Genomic DNA, 21440 nt, shown 5'->3' with positions numbered 1-21440 from the left:
GAAGAAGAAAAAGAGTTTAGCGAAGAACCAGACGATAAAAGTAATGATGACGATTACCACAAAATTTGACAATAGAAATGACAAAAAAGAATATGAAGAATAAGAAAACATTGAATAAAGAAAACATAGATGGTAGCGATCAATTAAATATGAAAACGAGTTAAATTCATGATGATAATTTTTTTTTTTTTTCTGGTGGTAAAAGAAATGGTTTAGGATATGTGAGGTCTTCAGTTTAATTCGTCTCGCCTGGATATCGAGTTAAATTCATGATTTTTTTATCAGATTTGATATTATAACACAACTGATTTTTATATTTCAAAAAATTGTATATCTGAAATTTAACTTTTTTCCTTAATACTAATTTAATTTTTTTATAAGATAATATTTTACTACCGTCATCAATCATATATAGCTTTCATCAAAATATATCAAATATATTCACGCGTAGCATGGGTTCAAAACCTAGTTATAAAAGCTACTTATCATAAGGTTAAAAAACAGTTCTTAAATCTTAATACCGCGCTTTAAGCGCGGATTCCTCCCTAGTTATATTTTATATATACAATCATGCATAATCTTTATAAAATCAATTTTAATATCAATAAATATCAGCATTTTATTTTGAAATTTAAATGTGCAAATTAATAATATATATAGCTTGTACAAATACAGTATAAATACAATCTTATATAAATACATAAAACTGTCTACGTATTACAAAAATGCTTTTATTTAATATATTAACAGCATTGTTTATTTAAAAATAGCGTACAGAAAACTGCTATATTATTGAATATCCTAATAGCATTTAATAAAAACGCTATGTAAAGTTTCATACCTACTATAACAGGAGCAGAAATAGCGCTTTCTACACTGCTCTAATATCGTACAATAGCATTTTTCCGATGCTAAGAAAACCCTTATTTTCTATAGTGAGTGTTACGACGACACCACTGGATCGTGGTTGAGTGCACATTAGGATTTAATTGACCTTTTGATCAATTTGGCCCCATTGCCGGGGACCAATACGTTGCCTTTAAAATTTTAGATTCACGTTTAGTCTAGAGTTTATTTTACTTTAGTTTACTCACTTGTTCTTGTGTTCTTTCTCTTGCGTTTCAGGTGCATTCAAACAAGAAGACAAAAGCCAACTGATTTGTGTAACCTGCGTAACGAGGAATTAGCACAGCTTGAACGAGAAAACAGAAGAGCAAAATCCCATGCCGACATTATGGCTGACGGAAATGAAACGGAAGCTCGCCAACCCAACACTCCAGCAGCTCTTGCTCGACAACAGCAACAACAGCAAAGACAACTCCCACAAGAGCGAAACAAAGTGGATCCGAATCCACCAGCAAGGCGAGCCACCTTGAGGAATAACGAAGCTCACAACAAGCTGTTTGCAAATCGGTCGGTGATCCAGTCACCAGCTCCTGCGAGACAAGATTATGAGATCAAGCACAGCCTGATCAACTTGGTTCAGAATTGCGTGTTCAATGGGTTATCATCGGAAAGTCCTCTAGATCACATAGAAGCTTTCGAAAGACTGACCAACACGAAGAGATCCAGTGGTGTCCCCTAAGACTACCTTATGGTGACACTTTTCCAATTTTCTCGGACAAGGCACTTAGATGGTTGAACCTTCTGGATCCAAGATCGATCACCACTTGGGAGCAGTGTAGAGCCACTTTCCTAAATCACTTTTACACCAAGTCTCGATCAGCCAAATTGAGAAGCAAAATCACCACTTTCTCACAAGGCGGTATGGAGACCTTTTGCGAAGCATGGGAGAGATTTCAAGATTACTTGAGGGACTGTCCCCATCATGGCTACACACAAGAGAACTTGATGAACATCTTTTATGGAGGTATTAAGCAAAGGTACCAGATGGCGCTAGACACGGCTAGCAGAGGAGATTTCTCCACCAATACCGCCAATGAAGCAAACCTTCTGATTGAGAATCTCGCTGCAAGTAACAGCAACCATGGTACAGAATACGACCGATCGGTACGAGTCAATGCTGTGGAGACTGATGCCATCAAAGACCTCACAGCCAAGGTAAATCTCCTCCTAAAAAGAGACCACCAAGGCGTCAACATGTGTGAAGAGCAAACCGGAGTGTATGCAGAATTTGGGGTCGATGCCTCTCAAGATGCGACTGAGGAGGTTAACTACATAGGAGGACAAGGGATTTTTCAGAACCGCGGTTTCAATCAGAATTTCCGAAACCATCCGAATCTATCCTACCAAAGCACTAATGTTGAGAATCCTTAGGATCAGATCTACCCACCGCAACCTCAGCAGAACAACTTCACACAAGGATTTCAGGCCAAGGGAAAGAGATTTGGAGGATCAAACTTTCAGCAAAAGCCTCAAGCAAATAGTTTCGCTCCAGGATTTCAAGCACCACAACAACAACCTGCTGCCCCACAAGAGAGCAAACTAGAACAGATGATGCAGGCTCTAATAGATAATCAGAAGAAAAATGCTGGAGAAATTAATGTCAAGATAGACAACATGTATTCAGAGCTGAATGGGAGGATCGAAACGCTGAACACTCACGTGAGGGTCTTAGAAAATCAGGTGGCACAAGCTTCAGTGAGAGTCAAGGCACCCCCAGGAACACTACCATGCAAGTCTGAGGCCAACCCAAAGGAATTCCTGAACGCCATCACTCTCCGAAGTGGGAAAGAGATAGAAGGACCACCGCTGACAAAAAGGACTGACCGATCCTCCGAGCAGACTGGCCGATCCGGGATATCCGAAAACAACAATGACCCCCTCAGCAACACTCAAGAAAATGCGGATGATGTTGAGATATCTGGTACTAAGGAGGCTGATAAAGAGCCAAACAACAAACCCCAGCAGACGTATACACCCAAGCTTCCCTTTCCAACCCGCCGTAAAACCAAGATACAAGAGCGCAAATATGTGAATCTAAAATCAGTGGTGGGAGAGCTTCAAGTCCGACTATGTTTCATCGAAACAGTGCGAATGGTTCCATCTCTCAAGAAGTACATGAAGGAAATGCTGACCGATAAACTCAGTTTAGAACAAGGGGTGATGTATCTTACGCATGCGTGTAGTGCCATGCTCCATGGCAACTTTTAGACTAAATTTTCCTTGATGCTTCATGGCCTTCTTTTTTCTTATATCCATACGAATCATGGCTTGTCTTCTTATTGTCTCCAACATCTCAACAAGGGGCATCTCTCGGGCTTTGTTGATAGTATTGTTGTAGGACTCAGAGAAATTATTTGAAACATCTTCACACACTGATGTGGAAGTGAAAAAAGCGCGGCTACAATTATGTGGATTCCTCATCATCAAAGTCTCATACACACCAACATCAAAGTTCCTCAACGCGGCAATGGCTCTCTCATATTCACCAATGTTGAAACTCTTTGCAACTGCCCAAAATAAGTCCTTAGGCAATTCTTTACCTGGAAAAACTCTCCTTAGGTTTCCATAGATGTGGCGCACACACATACGATGTTCCACCTTAGGAAATTCTTGGTCAACAGCATTGAGTAAGCCCTGTCATGTAAAAAATAAGAGCTTTATTCTAACTATCTTAAACAAATTACATAGATGACAAAGAGTACATGAACATTGAACTTACTTTTTGTCTATCAGAGATAAGGGTTAATCCAGTTCCATCTTGAAGTTTCAAATCAGTCTTAAGCTTCTGGATAAACTATAATCAACTGTCTATATTTTCCTTTTGCACCACAGCCCAAGCAACAGGAAAGAATTGATTATTTGCATCCCTTCCTGTAGCTGCCAAGAGTTGACCCTTAACATCGTTCTTTAAAAAACAGCCATCTATTCCAATAATAGGGCGACAATGAGTAAGCCATGTCTCCTTGAGGGCTGCAAAGCACACATAGAACCTATCAAAAGACTTTATACCACCATCACCAGTTATTATCCCCAACTCAACTGTAGATTCTGGATTAGACCTTTTTAAAACCAGAAACAAAGTTAGATTATCAACTATAAAACATAATAATTAGAATTATTTGGATAGATTTTATTTACCTTAGCAACTCTAGTCGGTAGTCTTTTATCCATGAAAATTGCTCATCATGTTCATCCTGAATCATCAACAAGGCTTTTCTCTTGGCTTTTCTACACTGATTAGGTGTCACAATCAAGTTGTAACGCTCCTCAAGTGTGTCTTGCATTGTCTTTGGTTTGTAGGTAGGTGATAACACTCTAATTTACACGTTTTTAGCATCCTTTTTTGTCCATATTTTGCATTGTTCATACCTCTAACTTAGCATTTTTAGGTCATTTACTGTAAGAATCAAGTTTTAGAGCATTTAGGGTGTTGCATTTCTGCATTTGCATATATTGGATGAAAACAGGTGCTAAAGAGCCAAAAATGGGGAAAAACAAGGACAATTCGAGCATGTACCCGAAGGAGCCATCGAGCTACAAGAACAAGTCCGAACCCCAACATTATCGAAGAGGATCCAAGAGCGTGAAGAGCAACCCGAGGATCCACCCAAGGAGTTACCCGACTTCACCCTCGTGTACCCCATCGAGTAGACCATCGGGCAGGTCTGGGAAGCTAGGTCAAATGGGTTTCCATATATAAACCCCCTCTTTCCTAGCTCGCAAAGGAGCACGCCGCAGACCCTTAAACCAGAGAGCGAGAGCTTCTGTGAGAGAACTGAGCGACTCAACATTTCTTCTTGTTTTTGTATTTTTATTTTGTAGTTTTTCTTAGATTTTTATCTCATACTCTTTTCTACTCTACTCTATCTTTTAATATAATGTCATTTTCGTTTATTTCTATTGCTTTGTCATTCGTTTCTATGTCCGAGTAGTGTAGCAAGGTTTCTAGGGATGGGATAGATGATTAGGTGTTCTTGATCGGTTAGGATGCTTTAGTTGATTGTTATGATTGATAGATTTCCTTCTAGGTTGATGTTCTTAATGCTGTCAACAGACCGAAAGGTTGAGATTAGATCTAGGGCGTTTACAATGTTACAGGCCAAAAGGAGTAGATAAAATGCTTGATTAGGTCAATGCTAGAGGTATACTTAACTTTGAGTGACAAAATCAGATAAGTCTAAGTTTACTGACAAAAATGAATTGTTCTTAATGCCTGCTTGTTCATATTGCTAGTGCGACAGTGTGGTAGTATGTTCAAGGTTGATTGTTGCTAGTGCAAAAGTGTGGTGACAAGGTTTTAGAGGTTCATTGTCTAGGAAATAATTGCTTGAGGCATGTAAGGCATCCGTAATGGTCTAGAACACTTAGGATTCAATTACCCCCATCCTTAGGAACTTTCGTATTTCATTTCTTGCATTTTCTTTACTTACTCGACCACTTACCCGATCAGGCACACGATAACCTGCATCGAGTAATACCTCGAGCTGTTCATATTTTACTTGCATACTTGATCACCCCACTCGATCCTGTACTCGATTGCTTGCATCGAGTGCTTAGGTCGTGTGGTTTACTTGTTTATATTCTTTACTTTGTTTATATTAGGACTGTTAGAACCAAAACCTTTATTGCTTGGCTTGACTTGTATTGTGCTGATCATATCCTTCCTGCTAGCAATACACAACCATTTGGATTGATAACCCTTTGTACTACAACTGCATAGGGGATTGATACCCTGGGTGAAAACCTGTCTATCAGTAGGATCTTTTCTAATGTCATTCAAGAATAATTTAGCAATAATCTCATCCTTCACTACCTTTCTAAACCCATCCTTAATACATGTTCCTTAGTTATTTTCATGGAATCAGAAACTGAAAATATTGCAAAGAAGGTAACTAACAATTGAGAATCGAAGGACCACATATATTTTAGGTTACATTGATGGAATGTTTCAAATAGTTAACCCGCAATAGAGAACTTAGGCTTCAATTGGCGACCAAAATTTTGGAAAAGAATGAGGAGGAATATCACATTGCTCTCTATTCCAAAATTTTTTTACCCAGAACCTTCGAGCAAAGTACTCAAACATCGTACCACCAAACCACAACAATAAAACCAACGAGATGCGTAGACAAATCATATATATTACTTAGAAACGTGGGGTTAAAATTTAACGATGTTACATGATTCTGTCACGCTTATACACGTCCGTTAATCCGTAAGTATGAATCTACTAACACTTATATAAACGAGTATTTTTTATGGCAAATTTAAATAAACGAGGTATTTTTCTTCCAATAAAATAACACGAGGTATTAAATGTCCAAATAAAAAATAGATGGTGGTTTTTTCGGGTATTTTCCCTTTTCTTAAATCTGGATGAAAATAGGAACGAAGAAGATGGTGAGAAATGAATTACAACAATGAACAACGAAGAACAGAGGGTGTCGTTTCAATTCTATATCTCATCGTGTTAAATTTATAATATTACTAGCATTTGATCCGCGCTACGCGCGAAAGTTAGATAAGGTTGTTTTTTTGGTTGTTTCGTTAATTTGTTTTTTGGTTATGTATTTTTCTTCTTTTTGTCTGGTTATGTTGTTCGTATGTTTTCCTTTGCTCTTTTGTTGATTTTTTTTTTCTGTATGTTTTTTCAGCTAGTATAATGTAGTCAATTTTTTTATTTTTAATAAATTTAAATCATCATGATCTCTTTTTTGTTTAAAAAAAATATAGAATTAGAAGTTAAGTTTATATAGTAATAGTTGTTGTCCCTCTTTAGTCGTTACTTTAATTAAAATTATTTGTCATTTTGGCCCTGATTGGTAGCCTACTTTTAAGACTTTAAAAATGTTTAAAGCCTTGACAGCCAATTTTTTACCAATCAGACTTTTTTGGCTTTTATTTTTTTTTTTAAGTTTTGAAAGTCATTTTTTTTTTCCTTCCTTGTTTTCACTTTTTTTTTAAGCGTCAAATTCATGCTTTAAAACTAAACAATATTTAAAGCATTCTTTTTTCACCCTTTGATATTTAAAAGTTCTCCAAAAGTATATATATAAATATTTTACATATTTTATTTTTATAAATTAATTATTCTCATTTTTTTCTCTTTCTTTTAAGATCCATTTCGATAATAAATTTTATTTTTTCATCATTATCACTAATAATACTATAAAAGAGTTCAAGAAATTCATAATTAATAAGAGAATAATATTCAAAAAATGCATTAGTGGTTAATGGATTTTTGACTGCTAATATAACTACTCAATAGAAAAAAACATTTAAAACAATTAAAAGACACTATTGATATCTGCCAGAATAATCAATCAAGAATCAATCACCAAAAATAAAAGAAAAATCAGAATATTGTTAGCAAAATTTTATATTGACTATTGGTATTATTACTATCTTTGCATTATTTAAAAATTAATAAGTTAATAAATTGATGTCTACAACTTCAATTATTTATTTCTTATTCTTATAGTTGTTTGTTTTTAATTAGTTTTCAAACAAAATTTCATATTTGATTGACTTATATTTTTAAAAGTTTTAATTTATCATTAATAAAATTTATTTTGTCATTAAAATGTAATATATAAATTAATTTATAACATGATATATATTTATTATTAATATTTGTAATAATAATAAAAATAACAGCTACAGCTTTAAAAGTTGTTGGTAAACAATCAGATTTTAACAGTTAAAGTTTCTACAGTCAAAGCATCAACAGCCAAAAGTCAAAGTCTTTACAGCCAAAAGTAACAGCCGTTACCAATCAGGGTGTCGTTAGATTGTTATTTGGTATTATTATATGTAGTTGTAGGTAATTTTTTAATTATTTTATTATTTAATTAGTAACTTGTGCGAGTAGTTTTTGTCAATACTAATGTGTTTGTAGTGATTAGTTAGTGGTTTTTGATTAAAAATGTTTAAAAATCTCAATTACTTACAATTTTGTTTTCATTGTTTTTTATTTTTTTTTTGTGTTTCTGCCGTTGGGCCTTATTTTCGGTAAGCCTTAAAATTGTGTTGGTCCATTGGGTCTTTAGTGGTATGTCATTGAGGTTGGAATGGCTTTGTTCCCTTTGAAAATGTGATGTCTCGTGAACGGATAGCAGATAAGTTATTTTTTGCAATCTACAGGACAGTAAGAGTTTTGAAACTATTTCTTTGATGCTTGTTATCCTTCTTCACTCATCCCTTTCATCGATGCACACATTTGTTTTTGGTGAATTTAGGTGTTTTCCTCTTTGTTTCGTATCTGTAGGGAGTAATTGGTTCTCTCCTAATGTTTTTGTTCCAGTTAAGTGTTAATTGGTGTGTAAATCTGTTTTCTTTCTTTCATTTCCTATTTAATTTCTCCATTGTTTTTGATATCTTAGTTTTAAGTCTTGTTTTGGTTGGCCCCAGAGTGTGGTTTTCGAGTGGATGTGAATTGTATGTTGTAAAATTTAATTTTTGCTTCTATGATGCTTTTTTAAAAAATATTTTGGGGTGTATATTTTTGTGGCCAGTTTAGTAACTCATTCAATTTAAGTCTAATGTGAACAAAATCTAGAACTCGAATTTTAGCATATTTTCCCTCAACTAATGGTGTATGTATCTCTTACATTTTCTTCTGTTTGGTGATGGTTTTGTCAATTTCTGGCGACTAATGTTAATTAAATTTTAGTTTTGTTTCCCTAATCCTCTGTAAGTGCTTGTCTTTTTTTTTCGTTTTAGTTGTTTTTTCTTTTGATTTTTAAGTAGTCATGTTTTTCGAAGCCGACAATTTTTATGATCTAGGTGTCCCTGAAGCTAAAGACCTCTTTGCATATGTCTATCTCCTGGTGGTCGTAATACTTTTAGACCTGTTTTTGAGATTGTTTGTGGGAAGTTTCTTCAATATATGTTGATCTTGTATGTTCTATTTTTGTTGTCATGGTAAGTGGTGGACTATTTTTTTTCCCCAATCGTTTGTATTCTTGCTATACTTTCAGTTATGTTCTCTCGTTCTCTTGTTTAAATTCTTTTGAAGGTGTATGTAATGTTTATGAAGGAGGAAAACAAATACTTTTATTTTGAATTTTAGAAATTTTTAGAGGATGATAACATTGGTGAATCTTACTGTTTTTTCTTAAGCTTAAATATTAATTTGAAAGATATCTTTTAGGTATTCCGAGATGAAAGAATTAAGAAGGGACGCTTCAGATCGCACACCGGCGGACGACGGAGTGGAGCTTCCTGGAGAAAAGTTTTATTTCTGCAGCATATAAAATATGTATTACTAATGGATTGGGCTTTTAAAGTAATACTAGGTTCGGACCCGCACATACGTGCGGGGTTATGTTTATAAACTAATTTATTTTAGTAGTCATAATCAAATTCATACTAATTGAGATTTTAGTTTGATTTTTCTGGTTTAGTTTATTAATGTTTGAAAATTTAAAATAATAATGGGTTCACCAATATTTTAAAATTTGGAACAACATAATGGTTGGACTGATAACAAACTAAATCAGATAAATGATTGGTTAGATTCTATTAAATTAGTGAACTATCAAATCAAATATATAACCACTAACAACAATGAAAACCCGTTTGAGACAAATACAAATATATAGGGGTGGACGTAATTCTCTTTCCGTTTTATCATGTTCCATCATGTCCTACACCCGTTCTCAAATTTCCGTTGCATAAAAGAAAACATTCTCAATATGGGACCAATTTGTATTTTCGATCAAAAACATACATTCTCAAACTCCCGTATAGAACAAACATAAATACAAATATAATTCATAGTATATTTATATCATATGTTATAATAAAAATATTACAAAATTAATTGACTTCTTTATTCTTATTATATATTATATAGTTCATTGTTAAAGATAAGTTATAAATGAGGAACATAGGCATGTATATTTTGGACATCCCGTGTCATCATAGGCATGTATATTTTGGACATCCCGTGTCCACCGAATGTAAATTTTTGTTATATAATAATTTTTTTAATTATTATTCGTTTGAAAAATATTTATATTAGTCCAGCGGATAAGAGATTGGGAAAAGAATATCCGTATTTAATTGTCAAAAAAAAAAGAGAAAGCTTCTAACGGGATATCCATGTTTTCCATTTGATTATTTAATTTTTACAAAATTACTACAAAATTAATGGAAATTACACAAACTTTCTTTATATTTTTTAAAAAACATTATCTGTTTTTTTTAATCCAAAATTAGCTGAATTCTACAAAATATATGTTTTTAAATTAACTCTTACCAAAATTATTAAGAATTTAAAATTTTAATGTTGCTATCTAAATTTTCTAATCTCATGTGGTATTTTTCGGGGTAGTCCTGTTTTTAAATTTTATAGACTTTTTAAAGATAATGATGACATAAATCGATGAGAGTATATATATAAGGTTAGTTTTCAAAATAATCCCTAAATTTTAGATATTTGGTAAACTAATTACTGATTTATTTCAAGATTTCTTAAAATAAATCATCTGTTTAAATTAAAGTTAAGTTATTTTCATATTACTATTAGAAATTAATTAGATACAGTTGTTATGGAAATCTTGTTAAATGATAAGTTTTATTAATTTCAAAACTCTCTATTATTTTATAAAATTCTAATAACTATATAAAATTCAAGGAATTGTTAATAGAAATAATTTTGTTTTATTATAATATTTAAAATTTTCATTTTGTAATCTTATTGGCTGTAATTTTTTTATAGTGACGGTATGTCAAGTATTTAAATTTATTATTTGTAATTAATATAATTTCATAAAATATAGGAAATGTATCTTTTATAGTTAATATAGTTTCCTAAAATATTGGAAGAGTTAATCATTTATTTCTTTAGTAATTGTTACCATTTTTTTAGGGAAGTTTACTTATGAAAGAGTTAATCATTTATTTCTTTTATAATTGTTACATTTGGTTTAGGGAAGTTTAATTTTTTTTTTTTAATTATGTAGGCAAGTTGGTCTGTTTGGCAACATGGATATGTGTCATATTTTTTATTTTTTATTTTATCCCTAAGTGTACTCCCCATTTAATAGTATAGATGAAACTGGCTTTTAGAAAAATATGAAACAAATGAATATGAATTGCTTAGTGGATTGTATCAAAAAATTGGGCTTATTAAACTGAGGAAATGGCTGATTTGGCAGCACCAAAAATGAATAAAGTTAACTTTATATACATAGATATTTTTTGCTTACAAAATGTGTCATTCTTTTGGTATGTTAATAACCAAAAGGCCTAAGCTGGCCCAATACGAAGATAATTATGTAATCTAAACAAAGTCCATTAAACATAACATAAAATTGAAGGGTCGATTGAAAAAATATATAAATATGAAGACTATAAATTTTAAAGTAAATTAATTGTTACACTAACAAAGTAAAACACGATATATGGAAATTTAGATAATGAAATTACAAAGAAACTAATATTTCAAATTTATAATATTTAAAAATAAGGTTAACAACCAACTGCTAAATTCAACAACAACCAAAAGAAAAAAAAAGACACACAAACTGTTTTTATAAATCATTATTATAAAATAATAAAACTCTTAACACAATCAAAATGAAAAAAAAAATATATATATATATATATACTAATTTAATAATATTTTAGTAGATACATATATTATATTATATTTAATTAGTACCAAAAAACAAAAAAAAATACGATTCGTCGTGCGGTTAACCGCAGGTTCAAACCTAGTTAGTGTGAATAAAGCCTCATTTCCCTTGTTAAAGTTTGGCAATATCCTTTTGTTGTAATCCTTACATTTCCTTTATGTAACAAAGCATGTAGGTCCTGTAAATTGTAAATGTCGAGATTTCATAAACTCGTTTTGGGTAATCAGATGTGTATTTATCTATTTTTGAGAGTTAACACTATTTTAAAACTGTGATTTTATCTATATACACAATTCAATTTCAGATTTTCTCATTTTTAATATTTCATCTAAGATCAATATTACAAATAAAAGGTCAATTTTATTGAAACTATTTGGTCTATTATATACACACATAATTGCTAAAAACTTAAAAGCAAATTAATATATGGATGTGTAACTCATGTTTCAAACTGTCAATGCTATCTGCAAGATAGCACAGATACCTAATTATTTGTTAGAAGGATGAAGAAACCGTTTCAATTGACATATCACTAATTAACCTATATACATCAACTTATTTAACAATTTTGTATCTCTGCTAGAAATTAGTGGGTAACTAGTAAAAAAAATATATAACCAGTTTCAACAAAAAAAACTAATAAAGATATAATTTTGTTGACAAAAAAAAGATCATGGTTTTATTTGTATACTGAAAATTCACGGCTTAATATCTATATATACATTTTTCAAGTACAATTATGAAATAAATCCTCAACTTCAACCTTATTTACAAGACTGCCATTGATATTTAAATTTAATTTATAAAACTTAAACTAAAATATTAAAATGACGAACCGATTTTCCAAAATCGGAACTGATATTAAATATATTAATTACTGTTACAAATCTAATACTAAACAAAATTTTCCATAAAACTCGGATCCTAATTTAATTAAGTTGTAATTTTGGAAACATAATTATTTATACTTTAAAAAAAATATATATATATTTTCACTGTAGTAATTAAGTTATACATAACTATAGTAAGAGACTAAATAGTTTTGGAAACATAATAATTAACTTAGTTATTTTCAATTAACATATAACATTCAATTAATTTTTCTAAAATGTATTAATTATTATTTTTTAAAATATGAAAATAATAAAAAGTTACATTCTCTAATATTAATATGAAATAGTTTAATTCACACAAAAAATAATTGCATGTTTTCATAAGGATGACTTTCATTGATAAATACCAAAGCTGTTATTATAATTAGCTATTTTGGATTAAAATTGTTTTCTAGATTTGTTAATATCATAATTTTAAATTTTAAATTACAACATTAGCTATATTGGATTAAAATTATGTTGCCTGACCCGCCTAGCATGGCGGGTTTAGACTATAGAACCAACACTAAAACTATTAGTTTATCACATATATACTATAGATTTGTAATCATAGTTTGGAAAATTAACTTATAAATTAGTTAGTATATGAACTACAAAATATTACACATACTATAACACATTCTTGATATTCAAAAAAAAAAATTAAATACACATAAAAATATAAAATAACATACCATATAGGCATATACCTCTGTTTAATTCTAGAGAACAAAACAAATCTAGAATTTTATATTCTATCTAATAACAAATTTAATGTAATTAAATTATAAACTTTATAAAAGTGTAAGAAGAAGAAAAATAATTGTAAACAAAATTATAAATTAATTAGACAAAAGTTAATTAATTAAGAATTTGAAAACTAAATAAATTAAAAATTATTATTTAAAATATAATAATTTATATTTAGCCCCGCGGTATACCGCGGATGAAATCCTAGTGTGAAACAAAATTACAAACTGACTTCAAATCCTACTATATTAATTGAGAAGTACAAATATGAAACTAACCTTAAAATGTGTAAAAAATTACATTCAATTGCCATTAGAAAAAAATAGTTAAGCTTAATTAACTAATTTAAATAAATATAATTAAATTAAAAATAAAAAACATTCACATATCAAATATTAAAAAATCTAAAAAAATCTAAAAAAATATTTTCTCTCTCTAATAAATTATGGACGAAATTACTAATTATTTTTTTTTAAATATATAAACCAAACAGAATTTTAAAAACTAAGATTTTATATCCAAGTATACAATACAATTATTTTTAATAACTAAATTCGAAGATTTTGTTAAGATTTCAAATTATGATTCTCCTATCATCTTTATTTTATTTTATTTACAAATTGTTTAGAACTTTCATATAATACTTATAATTAATAAAATGCATATTTTCTACATATGTTGTGATTTGAATTTTTTTAAACGAAGATATATTACTAAATGTATGAAAATGTGTGTTTTAATTTCCACATTGGCGGGTTGGTAAAACTAAATTTATAAAAATTAATAATTTTTATTTACTCATAATTATAATATTAAAATTACTATTTTATATTTCACAAAATATGATGCAAATACAACAAATAAACAATATAAAACTGTAATAATACGTCAAAAAGAAAATATTATAATATTCTAAAATAATTAGTATTCATATAGACTAATAGATTTACATAACAATTAAAAATAAATATTATCTCAAACAAAATAATTTTTTTTTAAAAACAATAATTTTTATTATTATATTATAAATTTTTTTAAAAATGTTGACCCGTGCTTTAAGCACGGGATATATCCTAGTATTATGTAAAATTCATAAATTTATGTGAGATTTTTCGGATATTTAAAACTCACTACGAGAAATAAAATCGTTGACAAAAAAAAAAAAGAGAATGGAAAATATATTTCTATGAAAAAAAAAAATGTGTATATATATATATATTATTTAGATTACCTTTCGTGACTAAAGGTCACGTGAAGATTTGTTGTGTCTCAACTCTCAACACACATCGGCGAAGCAAAGACACACTCCAGAAGACCTGAACCATAAAGCTCAAGGATCTGCTTTCCATGATTTGCCAAATATAAGCCCCTAATTATAGAAAGGCGTTGACATTAGGAACATACACACACTTGGTTTGTGACAATGGGTTATCCGTCGTTTTAGTCATTTAGTAACGAACACCGTGCCGTTCTCGATGCAAATAAACGACATAATGCAAACCCGGAACGGAACACATGAGTGAGGAGGATTAGGATGATAAATCTCTGGAGCTCTCCACTAACCAAATGAATTTGGTGGGATTAAACGCCTCTGAATTGTGAAGCTTGCAGGTTCTTCTCTATACACCTCCCAAATTCGAATTTAGAATAGCTCAAAGTTTCGATATTTATTAATTGATTCGCTTACTTATCGATTTATTTTTTGAATTTCTCAGTTGTTGTCAGTGGTTGTGGAAGAGGAGATGGTGTTCTTAAGTTGGGGTCGTCCATCTTCAGAGCAGCAGCAACAAGTACTCAACAAGTAAGAATCAAATTCGTAAATTAGAAGGAGAAAAAACAAAATCTTGCACTAGAAATAGCTTGCTTAAGTATGGTTTGTACTTTTTAAAATCCAGAACAGGAACATTCAATTATGACAACAAGTACAGAGGAGCTTCTTCTAAGTCTATAGCTAAACTTAAGGAAGACTCAGAGATAGATAAAGATGGATTCTTGATCAATCATGCTCGTGTTCTAGTCGGTTCTGGTAAAGAGAGTTATGAGAAGGGGGAAAATGCTCTCCAGACTTGGAAGTACATACAATGTTTCTTTTTTGTTCATCTCAAATTTAATGGAAACACCAAATTGGTTCTGTTCTCATTGATTTCGATCTGATAATAATCTTTGCAGGCATTTTGGTATGGGTTGGACATTTGTTGATCCTGAAACTCCAGTTGAAACCGGTAACAAGTTTTGCATCTGTGTGAAAGAAGTACTTCCATGGGTGATGCTTCCTCTTCAAGTGGTTTATGTCGATGAAAGCCGCAAATCTAGAAAAGGCCCTGCGCATTTCGGGTACGGGAGCGGCACTCTTCAGGGACATTTACTGGCTGGAGAAGAACGGTTTTCAATAGAGCTTGACGGTAATGGTCAAGTTTGGTATGAGATAACGTCCTTCTCTAAGCCAGCTCATTTCTTGTCGTTCCTGGGATATCCTTATGTGAAGCTAAGGCAGAAGCACTTTGCTCGTCATTCTTCTGAAGCAGTGCTCAAACATCTCAATGCTTCTTGATGATCGATACCCGAAATATGAAGATATATATATTTTAAGTTGTATTTACGATAGAAGTTGTTGCATATACACTTTGTCTATACTGAAAACCGAAGCTTAAAGGGTAAGTTTTTAATTCAGATGATTGGTACTACCATAGTCTAAGCTTGAACACCTTAATCAATAGGTGACGCAGAACTCATACGTCACAACATTGCCAACGTCGTTGTGTCACTGAGAAAGGAACGCGACCAGCATTGACATTATCATCCAAGGACGTTCTCATCAAGGAGACAATCGACAATGCAAAGGGTTTTTACCTTGAAGAGAGTTTAAGGTCTCTCTGTAATTTTACTTAAGGGAGAGTAGTCGGATGGCTATCTAAGGCCTTACAATTTGTTTGATTTGATGTGGTTTAATTAAATGTTTTGCTACTCTTCAATCTATACTAGTATTTTTGCAGCAGTTTTTGCTCAAAAATACTTTTTGGAAAGTTTTTACATTTAATGTATTGACTTTAATATTAGTTACCAAAATTTCAAAATTAATTATAAGTAAGATTTTAAAGAATAAGGAAATATTTTTGTCTCATTCAAACATAAATATATGATTCCCTTTCATTTTTATTTGAATTTATATTTAAATTATCTTGAATTATTCTATAATACATTTAGTCAATAAAAATTGTGATTTTTTTCCTGCATATAATGTAATACAAAATTTTTAAAACGGACATATATTACTCAATAGATAAATAAAAAATACGGTACAATATCCCACATCGTCAAAAAAATTAGACAATAGTTTAGAGTCATACTTTAAAAGAAACCAAAATGATTACGAATATAAATGAGTAGGAAGCTTGATTTATCAGGCATTCAAACTTTAAAAACTTGCATTTGGTTTATTCCGGTTCTTTATTTTAAAGATTTTTAAAAGGTTAAATATGAAAAATATTTAAAAGCTTTAAAAAGTTAAATATGATAAACATTATACCGTAGATACAAAATAAATATTAAATATTAAGATGATAAAGTGTGAGTTAAAATATCTCGGAACGGGTTTTATCGATATTTATATTAATTAAAAATATCATTAATTTGGTATTACACGGGTAAACATCATTTCATTATTTTGTTAATATTGTCGGTATCAGAGAATAAACATATCTAATCAAAATTGATTAAAATAAATATTATGTAAAAAATATATTATATTGCGGTAGTATATGGTTTATTTAACAATTATTATGTAATTATAACATATTTAACTAATAAATACAACTTATAATTTAGTTATAAATAATTTTTGTCCGCGGTGTACCGCGGGTACTAATCTAGTTATCCTGAGTAAAAGCCTTACAACTTGGGTTTACTTTTTTGGTTTAGTTGGTTTGAATATTTGTTGTGTTCAAAATTCAGCTTAGTATATAAAATAAAAAGCACTAAACCAAAATAAAGTTGGCTTAACTGGTTGGTTACTGAACCAGCCTTGGTTCGTCTCAGGTGATTAAGACTAATTACTTTGAAACAAAAAGGAAAACAATCATACTTAGAATGTTGCCATATCTTTAGCGATAGGCAAACAACAAAAAACTCACTCTGTGTTTTCTAGTTCTCTCTTCTGTTTGTGAAATCGTGAAAACAACATAATGGGTGGCTTGAAGCAAAAGATTCCGATAAAGATGATAGGGAAAAAAGATTCACGAGCCGTAGCATACTCAAAACGCACAAAGGGTCTTTACAGCAAAGCGGCTAAGATTTGCCGGCTCGCCGATGCACAAATTGCGATCTTGGCAACTCCCGTTTCTTCCAATTCCAACGCTTCTTTCTACACCTTTGGTCATTCATCTGTGGATAGCGTTGTCGCCGCTTTCCTCGCTAATGAGCGTCCTCTTAGGGAAGATCTAGGGTTAGGGTTAGGGTTCTGGTGGGAAGATGAGAGGCTTGCAAAATCAGAGGATCCGGAGGAACTGGGAGACGCGATCAACTCAATGTCGAAGATGTTGCAAGATCTGAAAGATTTGCGTTGCAATGCCTTGCAAAATCGACGAGATTGTACTGAGGACGTGGAGGAGAAGGAGGGTTTATTAGACGGAACTCATCAAAACCATACTCTTAATAATCCTGAATCTTGTTGCGACAACGACAACAACTATGCTTTACTTGGAAACGTGGATGGATGCAATCAAGAGTTGTTGGACATTGATCAGATCATTAATTTTGAGTCGACGAGTTCGTCAGTGAATTCAGAGTTGGAAAACATGATCTCGATGGTGACACCAAATCATCAAAACTCCTTCTCTGATCATTCTAATGCTATTATTGTAGATGAAGGATTGGTGGTTCACACTGATTTGTATGATGATAATAATATCCACTTGTCCAATTTAGATGAAGATCTGATGCTACAGATTTCTGACAACAACAACAACAACAGCATAAACAACAATGTTGAAGAGCTGGAAAACTTTGATGAGTTCATTCAAGAGCTGGATCTTGATGACATCTTTGATTTTAAGACGAATTATGTGCAGAGCTTGGAGATGGATGGTGTCTCGATGGTGACTACGACGAACCAAGATTTGGGTTTAAATTCTGAAACAGTTGGAGATGGAGGATTAGTGATGACTCACATAGATTTGGATGAGGATAATCTATGCTTTTCTGATTATTTTAATGACTTAACCTCCTCTGCTCAAAACTCCCTCCAAGATATGTATACAACAAGTTAAAAGATCTATTCTCAACTCTCAAGGAACAAGGGTCCGCTTTGACATTATTAATTCATGATTAAACCATCTTTTCTTGTATATTTTGGAGTACGTTTTCTCAACTTTCTTAAATAAACAGATAAGCTTTTTACTAGTCTGTAGATTTCCTTACTACTCATGAGTAACACTTGAAATATCTGACAAGTTAATTGAATTTTCAACCAAATCAAACACATTTTTTTTTGGAGATTTTTACTTATTTTCAAGGCATAATATATATAATATGATGTTAAATTCTGATTAGCTAACAATACAACACTATGTAGTATTTGTATTCATTGTTTTTGGGTCTACCAAAATTGGAAAGTGTCTGAGTTAATGGCTTTCTCAAGACATTTTCTTACTCTCTCTCTCTTACACACAAACAAACTTGTATAGATGATTGATTTTTCTCATTGTTGCAGGTATATCTATTAAAAGCAGGCTTCCATGTAATGGCAATAAGACCGCCCACAGTGCCAGCCAATTCTTGCAGGGTAAAGAAGAAACTTTTAAAATCAGTTTTCGTTGAATCTCGGTGAAACTCATCATATGTTGTTGTGGAATTCAACTTAAGGCTAAGGGTGACACTGAGTGCAGCACATACCACAGAAGATGTGAAGAAACTCATCACTCGTGTTTGGACTTTGACAACACCACCACCATTCACACTCGTTTATAGTGTAAATAAATGGGTCACGTATATATATAAATTATAAACGAGTTTGGCTATATACGTGACCCATTTATTTACACTATAAACGACTTTGGTTCGTTTTAGTGTGCGACTTTTAATGGATTTAAGAACCTGTGGACTGTTTGTCATACTGAGTGATTCAAATTGTTTTTTTCCTATATATCAAAATATACTTATATGTATAATAAATTAAACTATTCTTTTACAAAATTTTATGTTTGTATAATGCATCCCTCCGGCAAATTCTCTAAAATCGAATGCCCACGAAGATTACAATATTACATATACATCTATTGAGAGATTATGTTGAGAAGGGAGGCTCGTGTTCTAATCAACCCTCGAAACAACCCTTCTAGACTCTTCTCGGACCTTCCAATACATACCTGAACTTCCTCAAGCTTCATATGAAGATCATCATGAGAGATAGAATCTCCACAAATCGCTGAATCTACATTCTCCAACTCGTTTCTGACCATCTTATCGTGATCATGAAACTTTTTGTTCATGAGGACTAAAGCCAACTTGCTCCTTATGTCGTTACCGTTTTGTCGTCCGGACAAGAACTCCAAGAACGACTTCAAGACCGAAATTGTCATCAAAACGACACGTCTCATTGCATGAATCACGGCCAAGAAGTGAATATCACCTTCTTGATCACAATCATGATCGCTCACCACTAACCCTACACTAATGTTCTTTAAAGATCCAAGAAGCTTCTTCACTTCTTTCCTCATGTTCTTCCTAAACCCGACATATCCCGAGACATCGACATCTTTCCTTCTCCTAACACAAGATTGAAGACCAAGAACACGCTCATGAGTCTCAACCATGAGATCCCTCGAGACGTTGCATATATCCATTAGCCTCAACGAACCATCAAGCATCTCCTCCATAAACTCTCCTTTCACCTTCTTCTTCTTCTTCTTCCTCCCATCACTACACGACAACACACTTTGCGTCGAACCCATCTTAAGAAGCTCTTCCGTGCAGTCGTACAGATCCTCCAGCCCCGATAGACCGGAGTAAACCGAATCGGATGACGTCATCGTCGAAGTGTTCATGGTGATGATAAGAAGCTTGTCAAGCGATTCCTCTATCGCTGCTGTGCTAGGATGAGATCTTGAAGGTAAGCTAATAGATCTTACATGATTCTTGATCATCATCATCGCCATATTTGGTTAGTATTGTCTTTGATCTGTGTTGTTAATTTTTATTCAACGAGCTCTATTTATATGATAAAAGTTTGTAACATCAACCAACAAAACTTCAACAAATAATAGGATATTTATTATTTTAATTTTGTCCGATTGTTATAGGCAAAATGTGTGATTCTGAGTTGTCATGTTTTTTTATAAGCTCGATTTGTCAAATTATGCGTAACAGTTTGGCCACATAGCTGATGAGTCATCGTCTGTTATGCCTCCGGTTTGGCCACATAATTAATGGCTACCCGAGTACTCTAAATTAAAATAATATGAAACGGTCTATAAATTGTCTCGGTAGGTGAAGCAATGCAGATCTTCCTCAACCATATTATGCCTCGTCCTATCCTACCTATATTGTCTGATTAGCCTCAACGGATTTATGACACGTGGAGAAGAGTCGAATTTTTCGTTTGATTGTTTGTAGCTGCACTTTTATTGATTACTTTGTTTGTATCCGTGGAAAAATTAAATATTTGCAACGTGTAATTTGAGTTTTTTTTCTTTAGGATTTTGGAGTAATACCTTTTTTAGTATGTTTTTTCTTTCAAAATCAAGGTGTTTCTTGATGATAAATGCTACGTAGGTTGGAGACTCATCCAAGTTTTAATAAAAATTTTAGAAAGTTTTATAAGATTTTACAAGATATTAAGATTGATATATCATGGTTTTTGTGGTTTTTAACCATGATATAAGTAGTCTTTTAGAGTCTTTTGATTTGTTTTCTAGGATATTTTGAGTCTTTATAGGTTTTCTAGGATTTTGGCATGAAATGAGCAAAATGGAGCAATTTGGATGATTTTGGAGCATTTAACCGGAAGAAATCAATTTGAAGTCTGATTAGCATCGATCGACACCAAGATTATGGGCATCGATCGACACCCCTGTCTGCCGACTCAAGACCCAAGTTTTGGAAGATTTATAAAAGTTGCCTGAAATTTTCCATATTTGCATCATTGGTCTCTGACGTGTTATAGGATATATAAATATTTATTTTTAGGTTTTCCAAATCATTAAGTTGTATTATATCAAGTTTTATTTTTCCTGCAACTCTGTGAGATTTTGAGAGCTTTTGGAAGAGAGAGATC

General features: G+C 32.0%; 2 protein-coding genes, 1 non-coding gene and 2 pseudogenes across 4 annotated transcripts; 2 read left to right on the top strand and 3 right to left on the bottom strand.

Annotated features, from left to right (window-relative positions):
- Nucleotides 1-1728: 1728 nt before the first annotated feature.
- On the bottom strand, nucleotides 1729-1835 carry LOC147927263 (small nucleolar RNA R71). The gene has a single exon (XR_015583197.1). It is a non-coding gene; the product is annotated as a small nucleolar RNA R71 (small nucleolar RNA).
- A 1216-nt stretch (nucleotides 1836-3051) lies between these two features.
- Nucleotides 3052-5992, bottom strand: LOC147927262 (uncharacterized; annotated as a pseudogene).
- An 8415-nt stretch (nucleotides 5993-14407) lies between these two features.
- On the top strand, nucleotides 14408-15855 carry LOC104747590 (UPF0548 protein At2g17695). The gene is made up of 4 exons (XM_010469241.2): nucleotides 14408-14782; nucleotides 14887-14972; nucleotides 15067-15243; nucleotides 15341-15855. Exons 2-4 carry the CDS (start codon nucleotides 14914-14916, stop codon nucleotides 15720-15722), a joined length of 618 nt encoding a protein of 205 aa, XP_010467543.1. The 5' UTR covers nucleotides 14408-14782; nucleotides 14887-14913; the 3' UTR covers nucleotides 15723-15855.
- A 1440-nt stretch (nucleotides 15856-17295) lies between these two features.
- On the top strand, nucleotides 17296-18541 carry LOC104748815 (agamous-like MADS-box protein AGL97 pseudogene; annotated as a pseudogene). The gene has a single exon (XR_015581378.1). The product of XR_015581378.1 is annotated as an agamous-like MADS-box protein AGL97 pseudogene (transcript).
- Nucleotides 18542-19291: 750 nt separating this feature from the next.
- LOC104748814 (uncharacterized) lies at nucleotides 19292-20413 on the bottom strand. The gene has a single exon (XM_010470401.3). It carries the CDS (start codon nucleotides 20320-20322, stop codon nucleotides 19441-19443), a length of 882 nt encoding a protein of 293 aa, XP_010468703.1. The 5' UTR covers nucleotides 20323-20413; the 3' UTR covers nucleotides 19292-19440.
- Between the last annotated feature and the right edge of the window lie 1027 nt (nucleotides 20414-21440).

Source organism: Camelina sativa, chromosome 15 (assembly GCF_030686135.1).
Source record: "Camelina sativa cultivar CO46 ecotype springtype chromosome 15, ASM3068613v1".
NCBI lineage: Eukaryota > Viridiplantae > Streptophyta > Magnoliopsida > Brassicales > Brassicaceae > Camelina > Camelina sativa.
Note: the sequence above shows the minus strand (reverse complement) of the source record. Positions and strands in the feature narration are given on the sequence as shown.

Excerpts from the sequence above, each read along its gene's own strand:
- LOC104747590 (XM_010469241.2), top strand. The coding sequence starts at position 14,914 with ATGGTGTTCTTAAGTTGGGGTCGTCCATCTTCAGAGCAGCAGCAACAA. Across the intron at positions 14,973-15,066 it reads CAGCAACAAGTACTCAACAA|AACAGGAACATTCAATTATG; the intron begins GTAAGAATCAAA and ends TTTAAAATCCAG. Across the intron at positions 15,244-15,340 it reads AATGCTCTCCAGACTTGGAA|GCATTTTGGTATGGGTTGGA; the intron begins GTACATACAATG and ends TAATCTTTGCAG.
- LOC104748814 (XM_010470401.3), bottom strand. The coding sequence starts at position 20,322 with ATGGCGATGATGATGATCAAGAATCATGTAAGATCTATTAGCTTACCT.